Source organism: Barbus barbus, assembly GCF_936440315.1.
Source record: "Barbus barbus genome assembly, chromosome: 42".
NCBI lineage: Eukaryota > Metazoa > Chordata > Actinopteri > Cypriniformes > Cyprinidae > Barbus > Barbus barbus.
The window spans coordinates 2,697,260-2,722,699 of NC_136720.1; the positions used below are offsets into that span (position 1 = coordinate 2,697,260).

Here is a 25,440-nt window from a genome sequence, read left to right on the forward strand (position 1 = left end):
GCTAATTTTGACACCACCAATAATTTATTATATATTTTAGTAGGCTATATACATAACTGTATTGTAATAATATATAATATTGTGTGTAGGGATGCACGATATGAACCATTTTAACCGATACGATAACCGATAATTAAGTCCTTCTCATAGCCGATACCGATAACCAATAAATTCATATTTTTATATTATAATTTTCATATAATCTGCAGTTTGTGCACCCAGGAGAATACAAAATCTAAGATTCACTGATTAAACTGATATTTTAGTAGCTCTGGTCTAACTATAGTAAAAATCAGTCCTGACTCTTCAAATGTTTTTTATTTTTTGTGTAAGGCACCACAATACTTTGCAACAGAAATGGTTTAACAGAATAACAGGTTATCACTTGCCCACCGCAGCACCGTCCCTCACTGTCATTTAGATTTTTTTAATAGTAATAAAAATCATTTAGTTCAGTTAGAGAACAGACACTACAATTAAAACAATGCAGCACACCAAACAAACGACAGTCGCACATCACAGATCAGATTTCATTTATCAGGAGAGTGAGTCGAGCTGACTGACAAGAGTGAGGTGAAAAACACAAGGCGATGGCAGAAGAGTTTCAAAACGAAATGTAAAAGCGCCTGTTTTAAAAATATTTTTGGATTTTGAAAAGCCTGTTGACCTGCCATTTATCTAAGGTGACATTGGAAGGTCTAATTATTATTATTTTTTTTAAACATTTGTTTCTCATTTAGCCTATTTGGTTCCACAGTATTTGCTGATTTTTATTTTATTTAAACTGTGATATTTTTCCCATTATTTTACATCAAGGTGTATGCAGTCCGTGCCTCAAAACTTTCCATCTCACTAATAAACGTTCTACGTTTTATAATTATTTGTTCCTCAGTCTTTACTGATTTTCAGTTTTGTATAGGCCTACCATATTTAAAATTTGTAAGTTATTTGTTATTTTATATTAGGCATATAGCATGGTGTATTTATATTTGTTTTGTTAATACAAGTTATCTATATGTTCTATGTTGTATTTTGTTGTTTCTTGAATTGAATTCAAGCAATTGATGCCGAATTGCCAAAAGTGAAAGTAAAATACGCACGGTGCTTTTACAAGCTATTTAAGCAAAGGAAAGTGAGAAAACTCAAGCGAACTAAAAACAAACAACTGCTTGACGCCGAATTGCCACTAATTTAAAAGTGAAAATAAAACGCGCACAGAGCTTACAAGCTATTTAAAACCGAAGGAAAGCGAGGAACAGAGGGAAGACTCAAACGACCCCCCCATCCACCGAGGTGATACCGGTAAGGTGTTGACACACGTCGATTAACCAATGGGAACATTTCCTCACTGTCACAAACCTACTTGATGCCTTTATTCCTCCTTTCGGAATCCTTGCTGAACACGCGTTGGAAATAACAATGGCATTGTCCTCCTCTGCCACCGAGAAAAACTTCCAGACCGGCGAAGACATGTTCGCTAATGATGATGTAATGAGCACAACACATGCTGAGAGTCACTGCAGTTTTAGGGGCCGTTCACATATCGCGTCTTTTGCGCGCTCAAGTTCATTATTTCAAATGTAGACAGAATGCACACAGAATTTAACAGTATTATAACAATAACCGTGGAACGTAACACTGTTTTCTTTTTACTTATTATATAACTTAAAAAGTCCTTGCTACATGTACTGCATTAAGCTAACTGAGACGTGTTATAGCACTTGCGTATCACTGCTCTTTTGTTGATTTTGATTGCTACCATTGTTCTCATTTGTAAGTCGCTTTGGAAAAAAGCATCTCCTAAATGTCTAAATGTAAATGTAAGTGGAGCCACTGCGTGGTCTTTTGAGAAATGTGATTTGTTTGAAAGGGCTGCAGAAGCAACAAATGTTTTAATCGTTTGAAAGCAGAGCAGGTGGAGAGCCCAGTTACTGCTCTTTCAACTGTTGTGACAGCTGGTGCATCCGACTATGGTCTTCGCAAGGATTTGACAACTCCATGCAGATGGTGCCGAAACGCTCACTGCGGCTGAAAGAAAATACTCCACAGTGGACAGAGTCATTAGCCTGTGTGGAAACTGTAGAAAAATTGAGAAATCACTCGACATCAAGTGGGGGCATCACTTTTTACTATGAATGGACTACAAAGCGTTAACCACGTTGCTGGGTACGAAAGGAATTGGACATGCTGGAATGAGAGTGGAGAGGTGTTCAGCCCAGCTGCTGTGTATTTCAAGCAGGTGTGTACCGCCCTGGAGCTCAGAACCCAGCTGCACGATTGCTTATCAAGAACGCCCTTACCAGTAATGTTGAGGACTTGCAGAAACCTGAAATGGTCTCAGCAATCATCCCAAGATCACCTACACTGTCCATGAATGACTGAAACCGATCATTTTTGAAACTGGGTCCCAGGGTGGATAAATTTGAAAACGCTGTTTTCGTGTCCATGAATGACTTCACAACAGCTTCTGAATCCTCTCCTGAGCTGAGTTTCCTTTGAACGCAAATACTGAAGTGATGGACACACAACAGGAAGGATGTTGAACCAGCTGTCATCATTCTTCTTAATCCATGATGAGTTATCAGTGCATGATGGACTGATAATGTGAGGTGAGCAACATTTCATTAAACCTGCTGGAGCAAATTAGCCCAAAAGGGGAATATTTATAATTAATTTAAACTGGTTATAATTAATAATAAATATTTAGATTAGATCTTAGAATTAACTGTAGCAGAATCTATATTACATCTGTCCGTCCACCGAGCAGACAATATAATTATTTATCAATTCTAGGAAAGATTGCTTTCCTGGCCAAGGAACAATAGCTTTCCTACTTATACAGTACTAGCAGTAGTTTAGCATGTAGCAAGGAGCAGCATTCAGTGACTTCGAATCGTGAGCAGGACACAGAGACAATCAATTGTGAATATAAGGAATTTAATACATGGGACTATAGCTAACATACAACTAAATTAAGCAAAACATATACAGAATGAAGGAAAGTAAGGAAGAGAGAGAGAAGAGCAAAATAATCTCAGTATTTCACATCAATTAACCACAACCTAATGAGAATCAAAATTCACCTTCTAAGTGGTTCAAACTGAAACACGCATCTAAACAGTTGTAAACGGTTACTTGCATTGTTTCTGTTGCTGAACGAGTCCTGATGCGGTAGACAAGGGGTTATTGATGATTTCTTTAGGAGTGAGCTGAAGATTTTCCTCTGTTTCTTCTGAACATAGCAAAGTCCACAGCGAGTCCACAAAGTTACTTGAAGGTTAAACTGCCAGAAGGTTAAACTCAAGAGGAGGGTTCTGGAGCGTGTCCGTCCCAAGAAGAGTTTTGAGCGACGATTAGTCCGAGTTCAGAACTTTTGATAGTTCATAGCTGCACCCACCTTTTGGGTGGAATTGCCAATCAGAGGCATGAATTTTTAGCGGGAGAAACATTCTTTGTCTCCATTTATGGTCCATTTGCATTTTTATTGCTGGTCTGGAGAGTTGGTGCAGTTTTACTTCAAAGCATAGTAAAAATTGTAAAATGCATTTCACGATCACATGGTGCACATCATTGTTCAAGGAATAAAAAGATCATTTTGATACCAAGAAAGACACCTCTAGAAGATATTACAGCAGAGATACACTCATACACTTGAATATAGGCGTTTAAAGTCTAACTAATACAAGTAAAGGGTTGTTACTAGGTTAATATAATAGGGAAATATACATACAACACATGCATATACCAGATACATTTATAACTGCTTAATTATGGCCTAAATAAAGACAATGTGTTTATGTGTGTGTGTGTGTGATTGGTGCACACAATTGGTGCCTGGCACGGGGGTCATTCACTCCTCTTCGGAATGTGTTTGAAGTTTGATAGGGAGATCAGAGAGGCGACCTGTTTAGCATCGTTTTGATAGTGGGTGAAAACCATTGGAAATTTAGCACCCATATAAATGTAGACGGTGAGGCCAGGTCGGTATTGAAAGGATAAAGTTAAGTATTTACTTAAGTAAAAAATTAAAATGTGCATATGTCTGTTTTACTGTGACTTTGTGCCACAGGATTACAATACACAAGATTGTATTTCTAATGCCAGGTTCAAACTTCAAAATATTTTTGTTGATTGTGATAGTCACTGTCAGATTATGTTATTTTGACTTATAAAGAGGTCATCGGATGCCCATTTTCCACAAGTTAATATGATTATTTGGGGTCTTAATGAAAAGCCTGTAACATACTTTGGTTAAAATTTCTCAATGGTAGTGCAAAAAACACCATCTTTACACGGTCAAAATCAGCTCTGTTTTCATCAAGCCATTCTAGTCCATGTTGCTTTAAATGCAAATGAGCTCTGCTGACCCAACCCCTCTCTTTCGTGGGGTGACGAGCAGACTGTAAACTTGCCGCAGCCGCAAAACTTGCTAACTATCACTTATTAGGAAAGGCAATTTGCAAAGATTCATAAAAAACCTTTATACTCACTTCTGTAGATGAAGCTGGATCACGAATGATTCACGCGAAAATAGATGCATTTATGTAGATCGGGATTGGCACATTCCCTTCAATAATGAAAGTAGCGTTAATCCTCTGCGTCTTCAGCGGCTCAGATGTTGGGAGTAAATGATGACTGCTATATTCATTATTATATCCAACAACAAAAAACATCAATCTATTAATCTGAGCCATTCAGGTCTTCCCCTGCACCGGAGTCGACACAATAACAGATTGATGACAGCTCATTTGTCAATCAACTATCGTGGGAGCGGCCTGTGCAGAACTACGTCATTCTAACAGGAATCTTAGAAGGCCCTGATTTCAAAAAGGGGATTTAAAAAAAAACAATTCGGTGGATTTTTATTATTATAGGATGGATGTCTACACACTTCCAACACACATTTATGTTCAAACAACTTGTAAAGTGAACTTTGTATCCGATGACCCCTTTAAAAACAAAAAAAACGTCAGACTACAAATAGCTACCTGACCCTTCATCGATTGCCGTCTTAAACAATGTGCATGCTGTCTTCAAGAAGGAAGAAATATTGACTGACAGAAGGTACTGTGAGTGTAAACAAACAATGGCTACCTAATGGTGCTTTTTTACTATGGCTGTCTTGTCATCAGAAAAGGCCAAAAATGAACGAAAACCTGACAGTGAACACATACCTGGATTGCATGAAGAGGACATGGGCTAGGGGTTGAAGGACTTCTGATTTTTTAAAGTCGACTTTTTTGTGATGAAAGTCGAGTCAACGTCGACTAGATGACATCATTAATGAACAAATAAGTCTGGAGCTGTAATAAACACCTCGTGCATAGCTATGGCATATGACAGCACTGTCCACATGGCTATTTTTATCAGTTCTTTCATCTTCGGGTCGTTATATTTCTCAGATTTCTGCTCGTTCTAAATCAGATACAGATAAGTAGCACAGTAAAGATTACATTTATATGAATGAATGCATTAGTGAGTGATTGCGTGTGTGAATTAATTCTACCTGGCAGAGTCTCTCTTCTAGTAGTGAAACTGTGGAATTTAGTTATTAAGAAATATATGCTTGAACTTTTCAGTTTCTAAGCTATTTTATTGAGAAATCACAGAACACGTGCTGAGCGATTCTGTGCGCGCGATCTGTACGGGATGTATTGCACGGGCTACTGTCTGTAGCCTGTGTGTGTGTTACAGTGCCGCAGTATATTAGATTAGAACGCGATTAACTTACCTTTACAATAAACAAAAGCATCCAGTAATATAATCACACGTCTTGTGGAGCTCTTTCGGAGTATGAATTAATTTGTCATTTTAACTGTTTGGAAACAGAGCATGAATGTGAATTTCTTATACTGTTGCGCCCTCTATAGGACCAGCGCCTAGTCGACGTCAAGGAAAAAGCGTCATGCCAGAGTACTGAAGTCGATTAGTCGGTGCAACCCCTAGTATGCACTGCCAAACCTCCAAAGAGAACTTGCGTTAAAAAAATGAGTTTTACCAGGAAAAGTCAACTTGAGGTTCATTCTGTTGCAGTAGTCCCTTTAGGAAACATCATCAATGCAGGAGTATTGTTGTCATAGCTCTACTAACATTTCCTCCATTGTAGGCACTGGACACACCTACATCCTGTTGCCATCCTGGTCACTTGTGTCACCAGAAATGGATGGCTCTCCATTGAAATTAATAGAATTGTGTTGCTTTGTCACTGCGTCGCTTGTAGTGTGAATGCATCTTTTGTCACTATTTGAAAAAAAAAAAAAGAAAGAAACTTTTTCTCTTTCCTTTAATCTTTCCCTGTCTAGCTCGTACTTATTTGAACAATGCCTGAAACTTGGTATTACAAGCACTGTGTCTGTTTGCCTCTTTGAGATGAACTGGATGAAAGCTTCTACTAAATTAATAAATGTAAATGTAAACTCCATCCACACTGAGATCAGCTGAAAAGCTTTACCTCACTATGAATTAACATGCGACTTTCAATGTATCCTTTATGTGTGAAAGATTTTCTGAAGAGTGTGTTACCAAATGATCATTAAGGTGTTCTTTGTGTGTAAAACTTCCCTCACTCGGAGCAGGAAACAGGCTTTATCCCAGCATGAATTAACATGTGCTTCTTAAGGTTTGCTTTACGAATGAAAGACTTTCCACACTGAGAGCAGCTGAAAGGCTTTTCTGAAGAGTGAGTTACCAAATGATCCTTAAGTTGACTTTTCTTTGTAAAACTCTTTCCACAATCAGAGCAGGAAAATGCCTTTATTCCAGTATGAACTGACATGTGATTCTCAAGGGTTGTTTTGTTTGTGAATGACTTCCCACATCCTGAGCATCTGAAAGGCTTTATTCCAGCATGAATTAACATGTGATTCTCAAGGACTGCTTTACATGCGAAGCTCTTTCCACACTGAGAGCAGGTAAAAGGCTTTATTCCAGCATGAATTAACATATGATTCTTAAGGTTTTCTTTACGTTTGAAACTCTTTCCACACTGAGAGCAGTTGAAAGGGTTTTCTGGAGAGTGAATATGCAAATGATCCTTAAGGTGCCCTTTCTGTGTAAAACTCTTTCCACACTCAGAGCAGGTAAAAGGCTTTATTCCAGCATGAATTAACATGTGATTCTCAAGGCTTGCTTTACGTGTGAAAGTGTTTCCACACTGAGAGCAGGAAAAAGGCTTTATTCCTGCATGAATTAACATGTGATCCTCAAGGCTTGCTTTACGTGTGAAAGACTTTCCACACTGAGAGCAGGGAAAAGGCTTTATTCCTGTATGAATTAACATGTGATCCTCAAGGCTTGCTTTACGTGTGAAAGACTTTCCACACTGAGAGCAGCTGAAAGGGTTTTCTGGAGAGTGAATATGCAAATGTTCCTTAAGTTGCCCTTTCTGTGTAAAACTCTTTCCACAGTGAGAGCAGGTAAAAGGCTTTATTCCAGCATGAACTAACATGTGATTCTTAAGGTTATCTTTACGTTTGAAAGTGTTTCCACACTGAGAGCAGCTGAAAGGATTTTCTGAAGCGTGAATATGCAAATGACCCTTAAGTTGGCTTTTCTTTGTAAAACTCTTTCCACAATCAGAGCAGGTAAATGGCTTTATTCCAGCATGAATTAACATGTGATTCTCAAGGGTTGCTTTACATGCGAAGCTCTTTCTACACTGTGAGCAGCTGAAAGGGTTTTCTGGAGAGTGAATATGCAAATGATCCTTAAGTTGCCTTTTCTGTGTAAAACTCTTTCCACACTGAGAGCAGCTGAAAGGCTTTATTCCAGCATGAATTAATATGTGATTCTTAAGGTTTGCTTTACGTGTATAAGACTTTCCACACTGAGAGCAGCTGAAAGGGTTTTCTGAAGAGTGAATATGCAAATGTTCCTTAAGTCGCACTTTCTGTGTAAAACTCCTTCCACACTGAGAGCAGGTAAAAGGCTTTATTCCAGCATGAACTAACAAGTGATTCTTAAGGTTATCTTTACGTTTGAAACTCCTTCCACACTGAGAGCAGCTGAAAGGCTTTTTTGAGGGGTGAGTTAGCAAATGATCCTTAAGTTGGCTTTTCTTTGTAAAACTCTTTCCACACTGAGAGCAGCTGAAAGGCCTTTTGGCGTCTGTTATTTGAATGCTGCAGCTCACTGATTTTTCTCCCTTGACATCATGATCTTTCTGACACTGATGTTCCTCCTCCACTTCATTCAGATCTTGTCCTTCTTTCACTTTCATCAGGCCTAAAAGGAATAAATAAGAACCAATTGGTAGATTTGGGAAAAGGAAAACATTACTAAGGCTGCAACAAATTATTATTTTGATCATTGATTAATCTAACAATTATTCAAATTATGGGGGGGGGGGGGGGGGGGGGGGGGGTTCACAGAGAAAATAAAATGTACAAAAATCGTACTACTTAGCCTACTTTTTATTATTGTCAGGATACAATTTGTTTAACATTTACAACACAATTGGAAAAAGTGTCCCAGAGAGAGAAAAAAAGTGTAGGTTGTACAAAAATAGCCTATTAGCTGTTTTATTAGTCTTGTCAAAATGTGTTTGACATTATTTCTGTTAAAGAAAAGTGTAGCAGAGAAAAATAAAGAAACAACTGGGGTCGACAATATAATTGGCCCGGTGGCCCGGATGTACTTTTAAAACCGTCAGGGCCACCAGATCGCTCCAACCACTAGCCCGGTGGGGCCAGTAAAAATAATGCCTCGATTAAAAAAAGTCTAATTTCACATTAATTACCTGTGGTTCTGTGTTTTGATTTCTGTTAAATCGTCTCGGTAACCACCGCTAACACGTTACGTGATCCCGACAGCCCTACAGATGCAGCGGTTTATGCGCTCCGTGACGTCTGCTCTGCACCGCCTTGCTCGCTCCCGCGGTTACGCGCGCAAACTACACACTGCTGCTCAGCACCTACCTATAGCTACTATTAAGCTAGGCTACATGTTTCTGAAACCCCCATCACCCGGCCAAACGCCGGGTAAAAAAAGAGAAGGCAAGGAAGAGAATCACCAGAGGAATTGAGGGAAAGCGAAAGGGAATACGAAAAGAAAAGGCAGAGAAAGTTTCAGCCCCAGTGGCGAGACCGCTGGAATTGGCTGGGCTTAGGGGTGTGCGATATGACGATTTTTGATCGTGGACGATAAAAATGTCTCCACGATCTGCTTTTGAAGAAATATGGTAGTATCGTGCTACAGCACACATTATGTCAAATACAGTTCTGACGCTTCCGTCTCTATATACTGTACAACACGACATACAGCAGTAGAGTTACTCTGACAGGACACTTCACTTATTCCCGATCGCAAAAGTACATTATTTGCACACAAGCCTTGCTGGTTAAATGTTTCATTCGCGCGCTGGTCTGACGTGCGCTTGTTCTGAGCATACACCTGAAGCACGCGCACTAAAAAGCCTGTCTTTACGCTTGCAGTGTGAAACCGGCGTAACAGCGCCTGATTACTCAACTAACTTATCTTTTGCGCTAATACTGTCAAAACACACAAGGTTTACATACAGACTCAGTTGGTTATCTCTAAAATGAAAGTAAATAGTTAAGAGAGAAACAGATGCGTGCCTGTACTGTATATTAGATGCGTGCAGGTCTTAAAGGGACAGGACACTAAACATGCTGTCGACTGTCATTAAAGGGATAGTTTACCCTAAAATCTAATTTCTGTCATTATTTACTCACTCAGATGTTGTCCCAAACCTCTATTAATTTCTTGTGCTGAACACAAAAGAAGATATTTTGAAGAATGAGGGTAACCAAACAGTTGCTGGTCCACATTGACTTTGATAGCAGGAAAGAAAAATCCTATGGAAGTCACTGAGGACCAGCAACTGTTTGGTTTTCCACCTTCTTCAAAATAGCATTTATGTTCAGCAGAAGAAAGAAACTTATTCAGGTTTAAAACAACTTTTGAGAAAATGATGGTATAAAAATAAAACATCATGACAGAATTGACAGACAGATGACAGAATATTTATTTTTGGGGGAACTAGTCATGTAATGTTAACAAAACAACAAAACGCAAAGAGAAAAATCACTCACTATTCTTGACTGAAAAACTTTAATACAGTTGCTTTAGGAATCAGTCCATCTAGTGTTTTATTTTTATATTTGTTCATTCAATTTCATTGAATACTCTGCTAAATACACCTATTGTACCTGAAAATAAATCACTGTTTGTTTTATTTGTATATTATGTGTATTTGTAATGTGTATCTTTGTTCTTATTTTTTAATAAGAAAGATAGAATGATGACAAAGATTTTTATCTTCGCCCACTTTGGCCAAAATATCTGCCATGTCTTTTTTTTTGTTACCTTGAAAGGCTTTGTCTTTCTAGTTTGGCTGTAATGCTCAGACAACTTGTAAAACCAACATGACAAAGAATTGTGATAAAACCGTGAATTGTGATATTTAAAAAAAAAAAAATCGTGATATGATATTTTTCCCATATCGCCCACCCCTAGCTGGGCTACGATCAAGAAAAAAAGAGGTTTACTGTGAGCTCTGCAGATCAATGCCCACATATGCAGACAAGTAAGTTAGAGAAAAGTTAACGTGTATGAAACCTATGGTATGAACATAATATAATGAATTGCTGTGTGACTACGGAGAATGAATCCTATGCAATAGGTTTATTTGCACTTGTTTCATGTTTTTGCACAGTTTTGCTGCACTTTGCACTAAACCTACCTTAAAAAAAATAAATGCTATTCATGTTGTTCAAGCAAACTGTTCTTTTTCGTGATTATTGGGATCAATACCCGACGCGTTGACCTGGGCCAGTGAACTTCAAAAGACACTGGCCCGGAGGGCCAGTGGCAAATTTCCCTTATTGTCTACCCCTGAACAAAACCGAGTTGAACGTCCAGAAGTGCTTTTGGGCAGTCAGCATTTTTATAGAGCAGTACATAAAAGAAATACTATACCCATAGAAATAAGAAATATTAGATCTCTTGCTTCTTTCTCTGAATCGATAAAAGGGTGGTTATTGGATAATCAAACATGTCTTCATAATTTGAAGTAGTGGTTTCTTGTTTTGTGTGTGTATTTGTTTAATTAAATTTTTTCTCTTTGGTTTGTGACTATGTTTGCCAGAATACATGTTTTCTGTGTACTTTGGTTTTTACCCCCTTTCTGACAGAGCATGCTGCGCAACTTCTTGTCCAGGCCCTTGTTGTTTCTAGACTGTACTACTGCAATGCTCTTCTGGCTGGTCTGCCATCAAACACAATCAAACCTCTACAAATGATTCAGAATGCAGCGGCACGACTGATCCTCAACGAGCCCAAAAGAGCGCATGTTACACCTCTCTTCATCTCCTTGCACTGGCTACCAGTGGCAGCTCGCATCCAGTTCAAGTCACTGATGCTTGCGTACAGAACTACCACAGGCTCTGCACCCTCCTACTTCCACTCACTATTACGAACCTACATCCCCTCCAGAAGTTTGAGATCTGCTAGTGAGCGACACCTTGTGGTACTATCACAGAGAGGCTCAAAATCACTCTCCAGAACATTTTCGTTCACCATTCCTGGCTGGTGGAATAATCTTCCCACCCCTATCCGGAACGCCGGATCCCTGTCAGTCTTCAAGCAGCAACTGAAAACTCATCTCTTTCAGCAGTACTTGACTTCATCCTAAACTCAAAAAAAAAAAAAAAAAATTCCCTCTATCTTTCTCTCCACTTACTAGCTTGTACTTATTTGAACAATGATTGAGACTTGGTGTTACGAGCACTTCCTCTGTCTGATTGCCTCTTCAAGATGAATCGCTTTTTGTATTCCCCAATTGTAAGTCGCTTTGGATAAAAGCGTCTGCCAAATGACTAAATGTCTACCATCAACCTGCCAGGGACTGCAGATGAAAATTAGCCTGAATGGCTAAATCTGGCACATTTACATAGTAGACTTCTTTACTTATATTAGTTAATGTGAATTGTCCCTTTTAAAATATAGAAAAGAATAACGAAAACTTTAGGGTGCTTCATAATGTTTTTGTGCCTTTCGTGGGGCTTAACAATAACACAATAGTAGATGCACAATATCGGATTTGGATTGGTTTCGTCTGACCAATACTCGATCCGCCAGAATCGGAGCCGATACCGATAGAGTATATAGACTGATGCATCCCTGGTGATAAGACATTTTATTTTTGGATAAACTATTTTATTCACAAGATAATCTACTGTGTATCTTATTGAGTTATGATGATCAAAACGGTTGATGAAAATGATTGACTGCAGCATTAAATTTATTTCAGCCATAATGGATTTACTTTAACTGTGCAGTGGTATTTTTGTCCACGCTTGTAGACTTTACAAGTTGTTTGATTGTGAGTGAATGAATGAATGATGCATTTATATAGCGCTTTATCCACCACCATTGTGTTTAACGCCATTCTGTGGCTATTTTCACGACGAGAAATATGACTGAATTATTTCATATTTTTTAAATTTATTTAAAAATAACTGTATTTGGCTTAACTCTGTTAAAACTCTCTTCAAAAGAGTTAACTGAATAAATAAAAAATGACCAATAAGTCGAGACCAGCACAATCCAATAAATCATGCTTAAAACCCTCTGGGGTCTGAGGTCATTTTGGGGCCCTTGAGATGTGTTGACATGCCCTGATATTTGTGCTTATTTCAGCTTCTTAAATCAAACTATTGACCAACATGTATTTTTTTGTATTCAGCACAAACTGTGCTACAATATTATGTGACCAAGATGGATGTACATGTCTGCATTTCTTAGAAAAAAAATATTATGCGTGGTTAGTAAGTTTTGGGGGAAAAAAAATGTAGCTGAAATAAGGCCATAAAAGCCACACTAAATCGTCCTGAATAAGACTTTTGAGTAATCAGTCTTGTAGGCTAGAATATTTACTTCACAATTATGTGAAAATCATTCTGCTTATTCATTCACAGAAAACAATATATAGATTTAAATTTTTTAAGACATGTTTTGTGATTGAAAGCCAATATGCGAGGGAGTGGTAATGGGCTTGAATATGAAGTGATTTTCACCTGAGAGACAAAGGGCCCTCCCCTAAAGCTGCTAATGGCCCATCAGTGTGACTGTGACTGAGGCAGGTAAGAGAGAGAGTGAGGAGACTGAAAAAATGGGGTTTTTAAATTATTTGTATTTTATTTACAACACAGTATAATCAAAACATACATAATGAAGGTCAAAGACACATTATTGTGCACTGATCTAACCACAGAGATGTGAACAGACTTTGAGTCATTCCTGCAAGAGATTCTGTTCAACAAGTGAAACAAGTACCTGACATTTACTTATTTCCATGGATTCAAGAAGGAAAAAAAAAACAATCAGTAGTCAAGGATCTTGTTTTACCATAGAATATCAGTGTAGTTGAACATCTGATGTTGGTCCAGCGATCTCAGAGGAAAACATCTTGAAGAAAGTCATCAGGATTCATCTGTGGTTCAGGCACCTGATCCAAAAAAATACAAACAACCAAAAAAAATAAAAGATTAAAACATTTGTGAGCATAGACTTATGTATGCTTTTAGTGTTGTCACGATACTGGAATTTCTAACTTCGATACGATACCTTGAAAAATATCGATACCATTTTCGATACCACGGTGAAAAAAACTGCCACAATATTAAGGGGGTATTTTTTTAAATTTAAACATAAATGTAACAAGTCGAGAACATGCGGTATATTTTACACGAACAAAAAAATGTCTTGAGGTACTGCATTTGTTGATTTATTTATTAATCTTTTATTAATCTTTAGTTAAATATTAATTGAAACTAACGTTTACTAAAACATGTACTAATTAAAATCCAAAGTTCTATTTGTTGATATTCTCATTTGCTTCATAACCAAAATATTTCCAGATATAGGGCCCTATGAAATCCCTTTTATTTTTCCCCAAATTCCGTTTTATTTTTTTCTACATTCAATTTTTTCCATTTTAATTTTTCAGGATTCCTTTTTTTTTCGTTTGAATTTTTCTGGACTCTTTTTTTTATGGTCAAATTAAATGCTATTAATCTAAAAGCATGTCTAATTCATTAAAATCATGAAAATTATACAATTTAACACTTAATTTATTGAAAGTGTAACAAAAATGACACGTTTAGGGCCGTATGAAATGTTTTATTTTTTTCTCACCTTATGTTTTATTGTTACCAAATTCTGTGTTTTAGCATGTCTATTATTTGAATGCATACAAACCATTTTTATTTATTCTTACAGTAGCCTTATGAAATGTGTTTTCCCCCTCAGAAATTCTGTGTTGTGTATTTAAATTTTACTGGATATCAGATGAAGTATTAAAACAATTTTAATTAATTTATATTTGAATTAATGAAAATTAAACATTTACATTTTTGGCAAATGAAGGGGATTTACTATTAAAATTAAAATATTTTGTGATTATTTCTTAAAAAAAATTAACAGTAGTAGTAAGTAGTAGTATTATGTACATTCTACTAAATAATAGTAATATAGCCTATTTCTGGCACACGGTCTTTAATAGGCTGTTAAACCGAACTTTTATTTTGACGGGTTGCCGTGAATACTTCTAAAGTTCTGTGTGTATGATATGATGCTAGTTTTACTCAAATTAAATGGTAAAATGCTCGTAAAGTGCCTTTCAGATCAGTTCTGGAGATATTGTTGATGTATTTATGTCCTCATTGGGACGGCAGACGCTGAAATCACCGCGAGCGCCACATTAGTAAACACAACCGCACGTGCAGCACATTCACACAGAGACGCGCAGAACATGCAGGATTCATATTTAAATCCACTTTTGCAGCTTAATATTTACAGATACTAGTCCATATCGCGATTTGATTTAAGTGTAATGACCTACTTTTGATTAATTATCCAAACTTTGACAAATTCTGTGACATTCCGCGTTAAACTGTAAATTCCGTTTTTATGACTGGATTCCGTGAGCGTTCTCTGCATCGCGGAGATCATAGATCCCTACAGATAGCGCTCCTGCTGTGTTCTTTAACAACCAGAGCAGTCATCTTTCTATTCACTTCACTTTTGCTATTTAACCAGAGCGAAGGAGACGAGTGCGGTCGCGTGCGGTGCTTGTCCACGCGCCTTTGGAGAGAAGTGAAAGTGACAGCTCGGCTAGTATCGGTGTATCCATACTTCGGGAAATTAATACTGGTACCGTTCAGATATTTCAGTATCGATATTTATCGAAATATCGATATTTTTGACAACACTATATGCTTTGTACTATCATACACAAAAAAGACATTTACTATCTGAGAAACTAATTATTATTGTTTAGCACGTTATTAAATCTATTTTTGAACAGAGTAGGCTATTAATAATAAACATGTTCTAAACATACTTAGACTCGTAGCATTCATCATGTTACAATGTACTCTCATACTACTTTTATTGTTTTATATACAGCATGAAAACAACAGTTTGGGAAAAAAAACAACTATGATTTTGTAGTCATATAGCCTAGTATGCATGATTTTGTAGCAGCTGTTATGATTCTGCAGCATAGACTCACGTATGCTGTGAACCACAAAAGGATGTACTTTGTACCATTAAAAAAAAGGATATTTTATATCTGAGAAACAAATTGTTATTGTTTAGCACGATATTACATCTATTTGTGAACATTAAACATTCTTCTAAACATTCTTAGATGCTAGCATTCATCATGTTGCCGTTTGGGAAAAACCCAACTAAACGCGTTCAAGTTTGTCACAATAACACGCTAACTAATGCAAAAAAGAAGCATTACTTACTCATCAGATCTTCTCTTCTGGATGAACTGTTGCTGTTATTCTGAGGTAAATCCAGCCTTTACTCAGCGCGTCTTCTTCCAGAAACAAACAGTACCCGGATGAACAGAGTCTCGTTACTGTTTGCTTATGTTGGGCGTCGCCAAGCGCGCGCGCGCGCGTCACGTGGTGATTAACATGTGAACACGAGGGGGTGGGATCTCATTAGAAATAATGAGTTAGACTGGACAGACTGAACATAGTGTCGGTTTCAAACGGATTACTTCCTCACAGAACATTTGTTTTCGATAGCACTTCATTTGGAAGCGGACACTTCAGGCTTTCTATAGAGATAACTCATGTTTCTGTGTTGAGTATTCACTGAGTTACACTTCATTTTAGTGACGCGTTACTATAAACAGATCACGGAGATGGAGAAGACAGAGCGCGCATCCTGTTGGTTTTCTTTTTTTTCCCCAAACCACAAAGTTTTGTTGTAATCGTGAGTGTACTCAAAAAAAAGTAGACACTTAACAGTTTCGATTGATGTATAACACTTATTTGTGTGACCAAAATCAACAGAGTATTTTTAGTGTCTTTTGCACTTATCTTAAAAAAAACGAGTTGGTATCGCCGGCGATACAGCCGACCCCAGAGGGTTAATGAATAAAGGCATTCAGGAAAAAGAACATGTTGGAGGATCTTCCCCTAGTATTAAAAACTTGTGTGTCATCCTGGAATGACCAATTCTACAGCAGGTATAAACAATCTGGTCCCATCGGTTGGAAATTTTGTTCTTTTTCAACATTGGTACTAATTTCATGGAGTTTATTCAATGTATGTACAGTTGAAACCAGATATTTACATACACTTCAGAAAAAAAAACTTTTTTTCTTTACCGTCAAACATTAAATCAGAGTAAACCTTTTCTGTTTTATATCAATAAATATTAACATATTTTTTGCATTTGTTAAATGTCAGAATCGAGCGAGGGATAATTTTATATATTTTTTTTTATCACTTTCATCAATGTCAGAAGTATATCCCACTCGGCTTGCCATTTGTTATTAAAGCTGCAGTCCGTAAGTTTTGCCTCTTTGTTGCCATCTCTGTTTGAAAACCAGGAATTGCAAGCTGCTTGCAGAATTATCTTGCTTGTGTGGGGTTGTGTTCTGAGGAGTATGTGTGGATATTTACTGTACTTTGCAATCACAGATTCTAGCCTACGTCTTGGAATATATGACCCAAATAAGAATTTTCACTGTAACAAGTAAAAAGTCTGCCACGTTTGTTCTGACCAACTGAGGGAAAAAAGCATTACAATTAATCGCACTACCATATCGTGATTAAATCTAACGATCGATTGGCTCATATCGCATCAAACTATGCAAATTATTATTATTGTTATACTTTCTCAAATTATAAATGTTAACATCAGCATTGCGTGACTAGGAGTATAGAGTGTATTAGCATGTAGATTTAAATTTCTGTACAGTCTTGTCATACTATTCGAATTTCATATTAAGAAATGCTTTTAACCCAAAAAAGCTAATTATGCTCCCTTCAAACTGGTTTTCTTTAGAAATACAAATCTTGTGTAATGCCAGGCTATCTGTAATCAGAAGCATATTTAAAAATGGAATATAATTTAAATTTCATTCAAAATGATACATTTAATTATTCTAGCTGCTGTGAGAAAAGGCTATAAACCATGCACCGCCTGCAGGATCCGCACGTGCAATAGCCTATTAGCCGGGACAACTTCTTTATGTTTACAGACATGACGTAATGAAGCAGCGCCATGCTCGAATTTCCCGTGAAAACCTACCCTTACCACTCAAATTAGAAAACATTATTATAAACTAACCGTTGTGAATTGGGCTAATGTCAATAGTTTTGAACACTGGCTGGTTACGTACTTGCTCCAATATTGATTTTGGATCGTTTTTAACCAAAAAAAAATTATGAATTGCAGCTTTAACATGAGAAGAAATAATTGGTTTTAAATCCATAGGAGGTACAGCACAAATTTTCAGATCCACCAATAATGCTGCTTTTTCAGCAGAGTCAGCTTCCTCATTTCCTTTGATTCCACAGTGCCCAGGTAACCAACAAAACCAGAAATTAAAATGATGAGCCACTAGTTTGTTAAAAATGTTAGTGTTTGTTAAAAATCATTACAAGTTGTGGATGATAATTTTTAATAATTTAATTATATTAATAATAATTACTTGAAGACAAGACTTTGAGTCTGTAATGAAAATATTTTTTTTCTGTTCCATAGTCTTTATATAGTCCAAAGGGAAGTCGTGGCCTAATGGTTAGAGAGTCGGACTCGTAACCCAAAGGTCTCCAGTCCGGCAGGATTTGTAGGTGGGGGGAGTGAATGTACAGCGCTCTCTTCCACCTTCAATACCACGACTGAGGTGTCCTTGAGCATGAGGTTTTATCCGTAGTCCAAAAGGTTGGATATGTCTTGGTTTTTGTTCGTACAAGCTTGTAAAGCCCGAGACACACTGCACGATTTCCGGCTGTCCCAGACGAAAGATTGGCATGTGTGGCACGGCAATAAAAGCTCATTCCCTCATTTCGGGGAACCAAGGTTATGTGAGTAACCGAGAGCATTCCCCTTCAATTCGGTCACTCTACATTGCTTATGGGAAAGTATAAAATCCCACCGTGTCACAGCGATGGAGCCTGGCTTGACTAAGTACGCCAAGTTTCCGTCAATACAGGGTCAGTACAGGGTCAAAACCACTGATACACGACGACACATCTAGGTTATAAAACATCACGAAATTGCTGGGTGACGACCAGCCTGCTGCCGTACAAATGTCCTGAATAAACATACCATTTGCCCAGGGCCAGGATGACGTGAGTCCGTGGGCTGAGGAGGCCCGAACCCCTATAGGACATTCCGCACCCTTAGAGCTGTAAGCCAAAGCAATTAGTGTTATGACCTGCGCTTTAAATGGAGTCGAAAGCACTTTAGACACACATCCTTTTCTAGGCTTCAAGGTGAGTCTGCAATCACCTAGCTCAAATTCAATACACAAATCATCAATCGAAAGCGCCTGCAGGTCTCCAACTCGCTTAATAGAGGCCAGCGCGAGCAAGTTCGCTGATTGTATGGGCTCGAATGGGGGTCCCGTGAGAGCGTAAGCACCAAGTGGGTAGAGTAGAAGAGCGAGGAGGGTTCAGCCTTCTTGCTCCTTTTAAAAATCATATGATCAGTTCATTTCTGCCGATCGGGCGATTTTCGACGTGCGTGTGAAAGGCTGTTATAGCAGCCACATACACTTTCAATGTGGATGGCATACAACCACTATCAAATGGCTCTTGGAGGAAGGCAAGATGAAAACAACTAAAAACACTGCATTATGCTGACAGGCCAGATGGCGATGTCATTTCGTAAAGAAACACTACACATCTATAGGTTGAACGTAATACAAATGCGCATGATGTTACTGCGGTCTACAGGGAATCTGCAGGTATCAGCACTTCAAAATAAATAATAAGGGGTCATCACCTGCATTTATTATTATTATTTTATTATTTATTATGTTTATTTTACAAAAAACATTTATTTTTTGTTACTTACAGCCATGAAAAGTGTTAATTATACCGTTATATTTCAATCTACTCCCATCACATGAAAGGATTGAGATTGTAGGTAGAGTGTCAATGGTCCATTTGAGAGATAGGTGATGGTAATTAAGGCTGATCGATTAATTGCATTTACGACTTGAAGATCAATCGATATATGGCAAAGTACGGCAAGAGAAAGCATAAGGAGTCGTCGGCTCTCTTATAGCTCTCGCGGTCCTCTGACATACAACGATCGATCTAAGCAGCACTGCTTCATGTCGAACACATCTAAGCAGTCTTCAGAGGAAGCATCGAGTTGGCACGCTACAGTGTTGCCAAGTCCACGGGTTTCCTCCAAAAATGTGATATTTAGCCCCTGAAATGCAAATCTTACCAGGGGAACCCCTTCAAAAAATGTGTATTTTACCCCGCGGAATTCGATTTTTACCTTTGGACACCCCTCAAAACACGATTGTGTTAGTTTTGAGTAACAAGTAACTTATTTAAAAAAGTGAAACTTTCATATATTTTAGATTCATTCAATTTAATGTAAAACAAATAAAAAGTTTTGTTTTAATTTTGATGATTAGAGCTTACAGATAATGAAAGACACACCGCAAGCTTGAGAATACTGTCAAGAAAAGCCCATTCAAACACTTGGGAGAGCTTCACAAGGAGTGGACTGAAGCTGGAGTCAGTGCATCAAGAGTCTCCACGCTCTGACATCTCCAGGAAAAGGGCTACCAAGCCACTTCTGAAACAGCCCAGGTAAGATGCTTCTGACGATGTTTCTAAGGAGAAAAAGAACTGGACTATTGCTCAGTGGTCCAAAGTCCTCTTTACAGATAAAAGTAAATTTAGCTTTTTATTTGGAAATCAAGGTCTGGAGGGAGAGTAGGGAGGCACAGAATCCAAGCTGCTTGAAGTCCAGTGTGAAGTTTCTGAAGTCAGGGATGATTTGGGGTGCCGTGACGTCTGCTGGTGTTGGTCCATTGTGTTTTATCAAGTCCAAAGTCAATGCAGCCGTCTACCAGGAGGCTTAACTGGCATGAGGCGCCGGCACGATCACTTGTGTTTGTTTTTTTCCCTTGTAAAAGTGGAAACAACTTGCACTAGCCTACTCCTTCATTTGTGGTCATATAAGAGTTAGACATTATTAAAAACATTTATTTTATTTGTGTACATTCACAAAAAACAAAACATACTTTTGTGAAATAAAGGAAAACTGCCGCTTTCTCAAGAGCGCATCACAAAAATGAACCAGGCTGTAGACAGCAAATTTCGCAAAGTTTTTTTTTTTACGCATATCTCTTTGTCGATAACAAAACAGCTCAAAATCTGGATGGAAACTTAGTTATTGATACGCCAACTACCCATATGAGAGATTTTGATAGCTCTGTAAGGTTTTGCTGGTGATTTGTCAATGGTTTATTGGAAAAGGCTACTTTACTGGATCGATGACGTCACTTACATGGAGAGTGTAATCGACTGAAAACAAGTTTTGATATTTAAACAAATATTAATAAAAATTGTTCTGTGATTTCAGGAGGACAGAAAAAAACTCTACAGAACAGAAGGAAAGCTCCAAGATTTCAACATTTCTGAAGGGAGCTACTGATTTAGAAATACAGGTGAACTGAAGAAGATGAAATATAGATCATGAAATACATTAATATGCATTTTTCAGAATATATTTAGACAATTTTAAGAAGGCCTTGACATCAAAAAGTAAATGACACTCAACCTAAAACTAAAAACATAGATTCTGTTATATTATATTATTACTAGTAGTAGAATTTGTTGTATATATATATATATATATATATATATATATATATATATATATATATATATATATATATATATATATATATATATATATATAACTAAAACTAAACTAATTTTTTTAATCGAGTCCCGGCCCTAATATATATATATATATATATATATATATATATATATATATATATATATATATATATATATATATATATATATATATATATATATATGTGTGTGAGCAATTCCATCATTATGGACGTGACATACGCAGTCAAAACCTGAAATATAAATTCTCATGAATTGTATTCTTTACCAATATATTGAACCATCTCTTTATATTTTTCTAAACCCCTCAAAATATAGTCCAGATATCAGAAAAGTATCAGTCTATAAACCTGATTTAAGGAAATACACACGCGTTACGGACGTGACAAAAAAAGACACCAGTTTCTGGGAGACAACATATTTTGTATATATTTGTTTGAAATTGATAATAAATATTTGTATGTGCATATACTAAATGTGCAGTTTCTTTCTGAATAAATAAAAGCTTTAAAACAACATACAGTACCATCTCAACTTGCTGTCCAATTTCTGCCAAAAAATAAGTAAATAAAAAGAACCAAAATAAATCAAATGTTTCTGTGCTTTTTGCAATGAATCGTCACACTAAATTTTTATTTTTGGGTATTTTTTTTTTTTTTTTTTTACAAATAATTAATACAGTATGTTTACAAATTTTGGATGCATTTGGGGGCCATGATGTAGCTATGTCTGTTGCTGTTCACATCTGACCAAAATGAAAGTTATAAAACAGATCACACATTATTAGTGTGAATACACATTACAAATACACATAATATACAAATAAAACAAACAGTGCTTTATTTTCAGGTACAATAGGTGTATTTAGCAGAGCATTCAATGAAATTGAATGCACAAATATAAAAATAAAACACTACATAGACTGATTCCTAAAGCAACTGTATTAAAGTTTTTCAGTCAAGAGCAGTGAGTGATTTTTCTCTTTGCGTTTTGTTGTTTTGTTAACGTTAAATGAATAGTTCCCCCAAAAATAAATATTCTGTCATCTGTCTGTCAATTCTATGATAATGTTTTATTTTATACCATCATTTACTCAAAAGTTGTTTTAAACCTGAATGAGTTTCTTTCTTCTGCTGAACATAAATGCTATTTTGAAGAAGGTGGAAACCAAACAGTTGCTGGTCCCCATTGGTTACCCTCATTCTTCAAAATATCATCTTTTGGGTTCAGCACAAGAAATTAATAGAGGTTTGGGACAACGTGTGAGTGAGTAAATAATGACAGAAATTAAATTTTAGGGTGAACTATCCCTTTAATGACAGTCGACAGCACGTTTAGTGTCCTGTCCCTTTAAGAGCTGCACGCATCTAATATACAGGCACGCATCCGTTTCTCTCTTAACTATTTACTTTCATTTTAGAGATAACTAACTGAGTCTGTATGTAAACCTTGTGTGTTTTGACAGTATTTGCGCAAAAGATAAGTTAGTTGAGTAATCAGGCGCTGTTAGACAGGCTTTTTAGTGCACGTGCTTCAGGTGTATGCGCTCAGAAAAAGTGCACGTCAGACCAGCGCGCGAATTAAACATTTAACCAGCAAGGCTTGTATGCAAATAATGTACTTTTGCGATCGGGAATAAGTGCAGTGTCCTGTCAGAGTAACTCTACTGCTGTATGTGGTGTTGTACAGTATATAGAGACGGAGACCAGAACTGTATTTGATATAATGTGTGCTGTAGCACGATACTACGATATTTCTTCAAAAGCAGATCGTGGAGACATTTTTATCTTCCACGATCAGAAATCGTCATATCGCACACCTCTAACTCCAAGCATTTCCTTTGTTTATATGCCTCTTTCCAAAGAATCACTTGCTGTATTCCTCAACTGTAACTCACTTTGGATAAAAGCTTCTGCTAAACGAATATAGCTACAACATTCAAAAGTATCCAAGTAGCTTCGTTTTACTGGCCTAATGATGTAACATTGAGAAAAATAAATTAAACATGGGGGGGGGAAACACACAGAAGACGGAGAACATGTCTAATAATTGTTTTTTTTTTCTTTATTAAATCTTCTTGCATGTTCAATCAGCGCATCTTCTCCGCAGCACCTTAACAGACAATCTTCCAGGCGCAGTCACGACAATGTGCACGGGCACCAGGCGCGTTCTCGAGCAAAATTTTACGAAACAGCGACCTCCAGTCACAGATTTCTCTAGGTCACAGATTTCGGCACAACACCAGTGAACCGCGTCCACTCAGAGCAGCCAGTATTTACAGCTGAGGCCGATGTCGGAGCGACGTATTCCCGATTAGCAGACGCTCCATGAGCGTCATCGTACTGATGAGATTGTACATCGGCTCGACGTATGTGTGCTGTTAGGGTACTGAACAAGCAAATAATGGTTGAATTGAAAATAACCACAGTCCTATAGCGACTTCACTTAAAATTAGTCTTCTACTAACGTAAAAAGCTCGGAGTTCAGCAAAAATAAAGTCAAAGAGTACTCCTCAGTGTCGAATGCATTTCTAGTAGAAACAGGATCTTGAGTCTAAAGCTTTAGCTTAAGTACCACAAACAGTCATTAAAGATTAATTAAGAATAAACACCAACCTCCTTGTTCCTCGTGTTTTATTCTCCAGGTTTCTGGTTCCTCGTGTTTTATTTTCAAAGTTTCTGGTTCCTCGTGTTTTATTTTCAAAGTTTCTGGTTCCTCGTGTTTTATTCTCCATGTTTCTGGTTCCTCGTGTTTTATTTTCAAAGTTTCTGGTTCCTCGTGTTTTATTCTCCATGTTTCTGGTTCCTCGTGTTTGGGTTCTGGTTCAATCTTGTTCTCCTCTCTCTCTTCTTTAACAAACACCATCTTCTCAGCAGATCTGTTTCAGATGATACTCCTCCAGATATTCTTGCTTCAACACTTAGTCATGACTCGGAGGATGAGAATATTACAAAGATTTACTGACCTGATTCAAAATCTGTATTTCTCTATTAACAGAAACTACCTTTCTAGCAGTTTGTATCCAACCAGCATCAGAACAAAACAACAGAAAGCGCGGTGAAACTGATCTTCTTCCTCTGAGGTTTAATGGTGTCGTGTGTGTTTTAGCGCCCCCCGCTGGACTGGAGAGAAGCGGCGAGAGGAGGGAATTATTTAAAGCTGATCTGCACATAAATGAAAATGAGAAACTCGCGATATTTGATCTTCGTGTGTCAGGATTAGAGAAAAACGAGCGAATTATTACTCCGATATTTAAATGAAAATGACACAACGTTGCAGCCTGTAAATATGGAAAGGATAGTTTTGTCTTAATTTCCATAATAATAATAAACAAAAAAACTGGTGCTCTTTGTTTTTAAAAGTTTCATGATCATTGTCAGTTTCTGTACATGACGAACTGTAAAATGTTACTCTTATTGCAGTTAATGTAGTTATTTAAAAATCAAGCTATTCATATGGACATGTTAGGGTATGGCAGGGCTTCTCAAAGTCTTTTCATCAGTGTCAGCGGACTAACTACATTGCATTGTATCTGGCCCTATTACGGCTCAAGTAATGCGAGTAATGATGTCTTGTTTGGTGCAAACAAGCTGTGCTAATTATTGATGATGATGATGATGATAATAACAATAAAAAATGACCTAATAATACATTTTATTTGTACTGTCCATTTCTTACCTAGATATTTGCCCAGTTGATTTTTCATGATAATGATACAATCATGATGAAATAAATATTAAATAAAATAACATAACCTAATTAAAATAATATTACAGAAACAACAAAACGATAAAAAAGTAGGCTACATAAACATGCATGCAGATGGCTTGATCTGTGGATGAACTAATACAATATCTATACTGCATACGGCCCGATTCTGTGGAGCGACAATCGGCCCACTTGCTTTGAAACAGCCACAATACGACTTTCCTCATCAATTTTAATCCCACGGAGCGTGAAACAGAGCTCACTTTCGACGCCATCAACTGGTAAGTGGAGCATTATTGAATTTTGTCAAATGGGAAATATACATAGCACAATCAAAACAGTTGAGAAATTGAGCAACGAATTGTTAGCTAAACCAGAATTATCCAATTTGTTATTCTAGGTAAGGTACAATTTTAAATTGTACTTAAATGCAATTTATATTAATTATTTACATAAAAAAATGAATTAGGCTAGCTGACTTAAATATTATAGCACTTACATATTGTTCATATTGTGCTTCTATTGTCCTAATTTGTAACTTGCTTTGGATACACATAAATATACA

The 25,440-nt window shown here is 37.1% G+C and overlaps 1 protein-coding gene across 1 annotated transcript; it reads right to left on the reverse strand.

Moving 5' to 3' along the window:
* Window positions 1-1,928: 1,928 nt before the first annotated feature.
* LOC306861455 (uncharacterized protein) lies at window positions 1,929-24,162 on the reverse strand (the record flags this gene model as incomplete). Its single annotated transcript, XM_079403706.1, has 3 exons — window positions 23,783-24,162; window positions 7,303-8,223; window positions 1,929-2,077 (listed from the first exon to the last, which is right to left on the reverse strand). The coding sequence occupies exons 1-3, from the start codon at window positions 24,030-24,032 to the stop codon at window positions 1,929-1,931; spliced, it is 1,320 nt and encodes a 439-aa protein (XP_079259832.1). The 5' UTR covers window positions 24,033-24,162.
* Window positions 24,163-25,440: the final 1,278 nt, after the last annotated feature.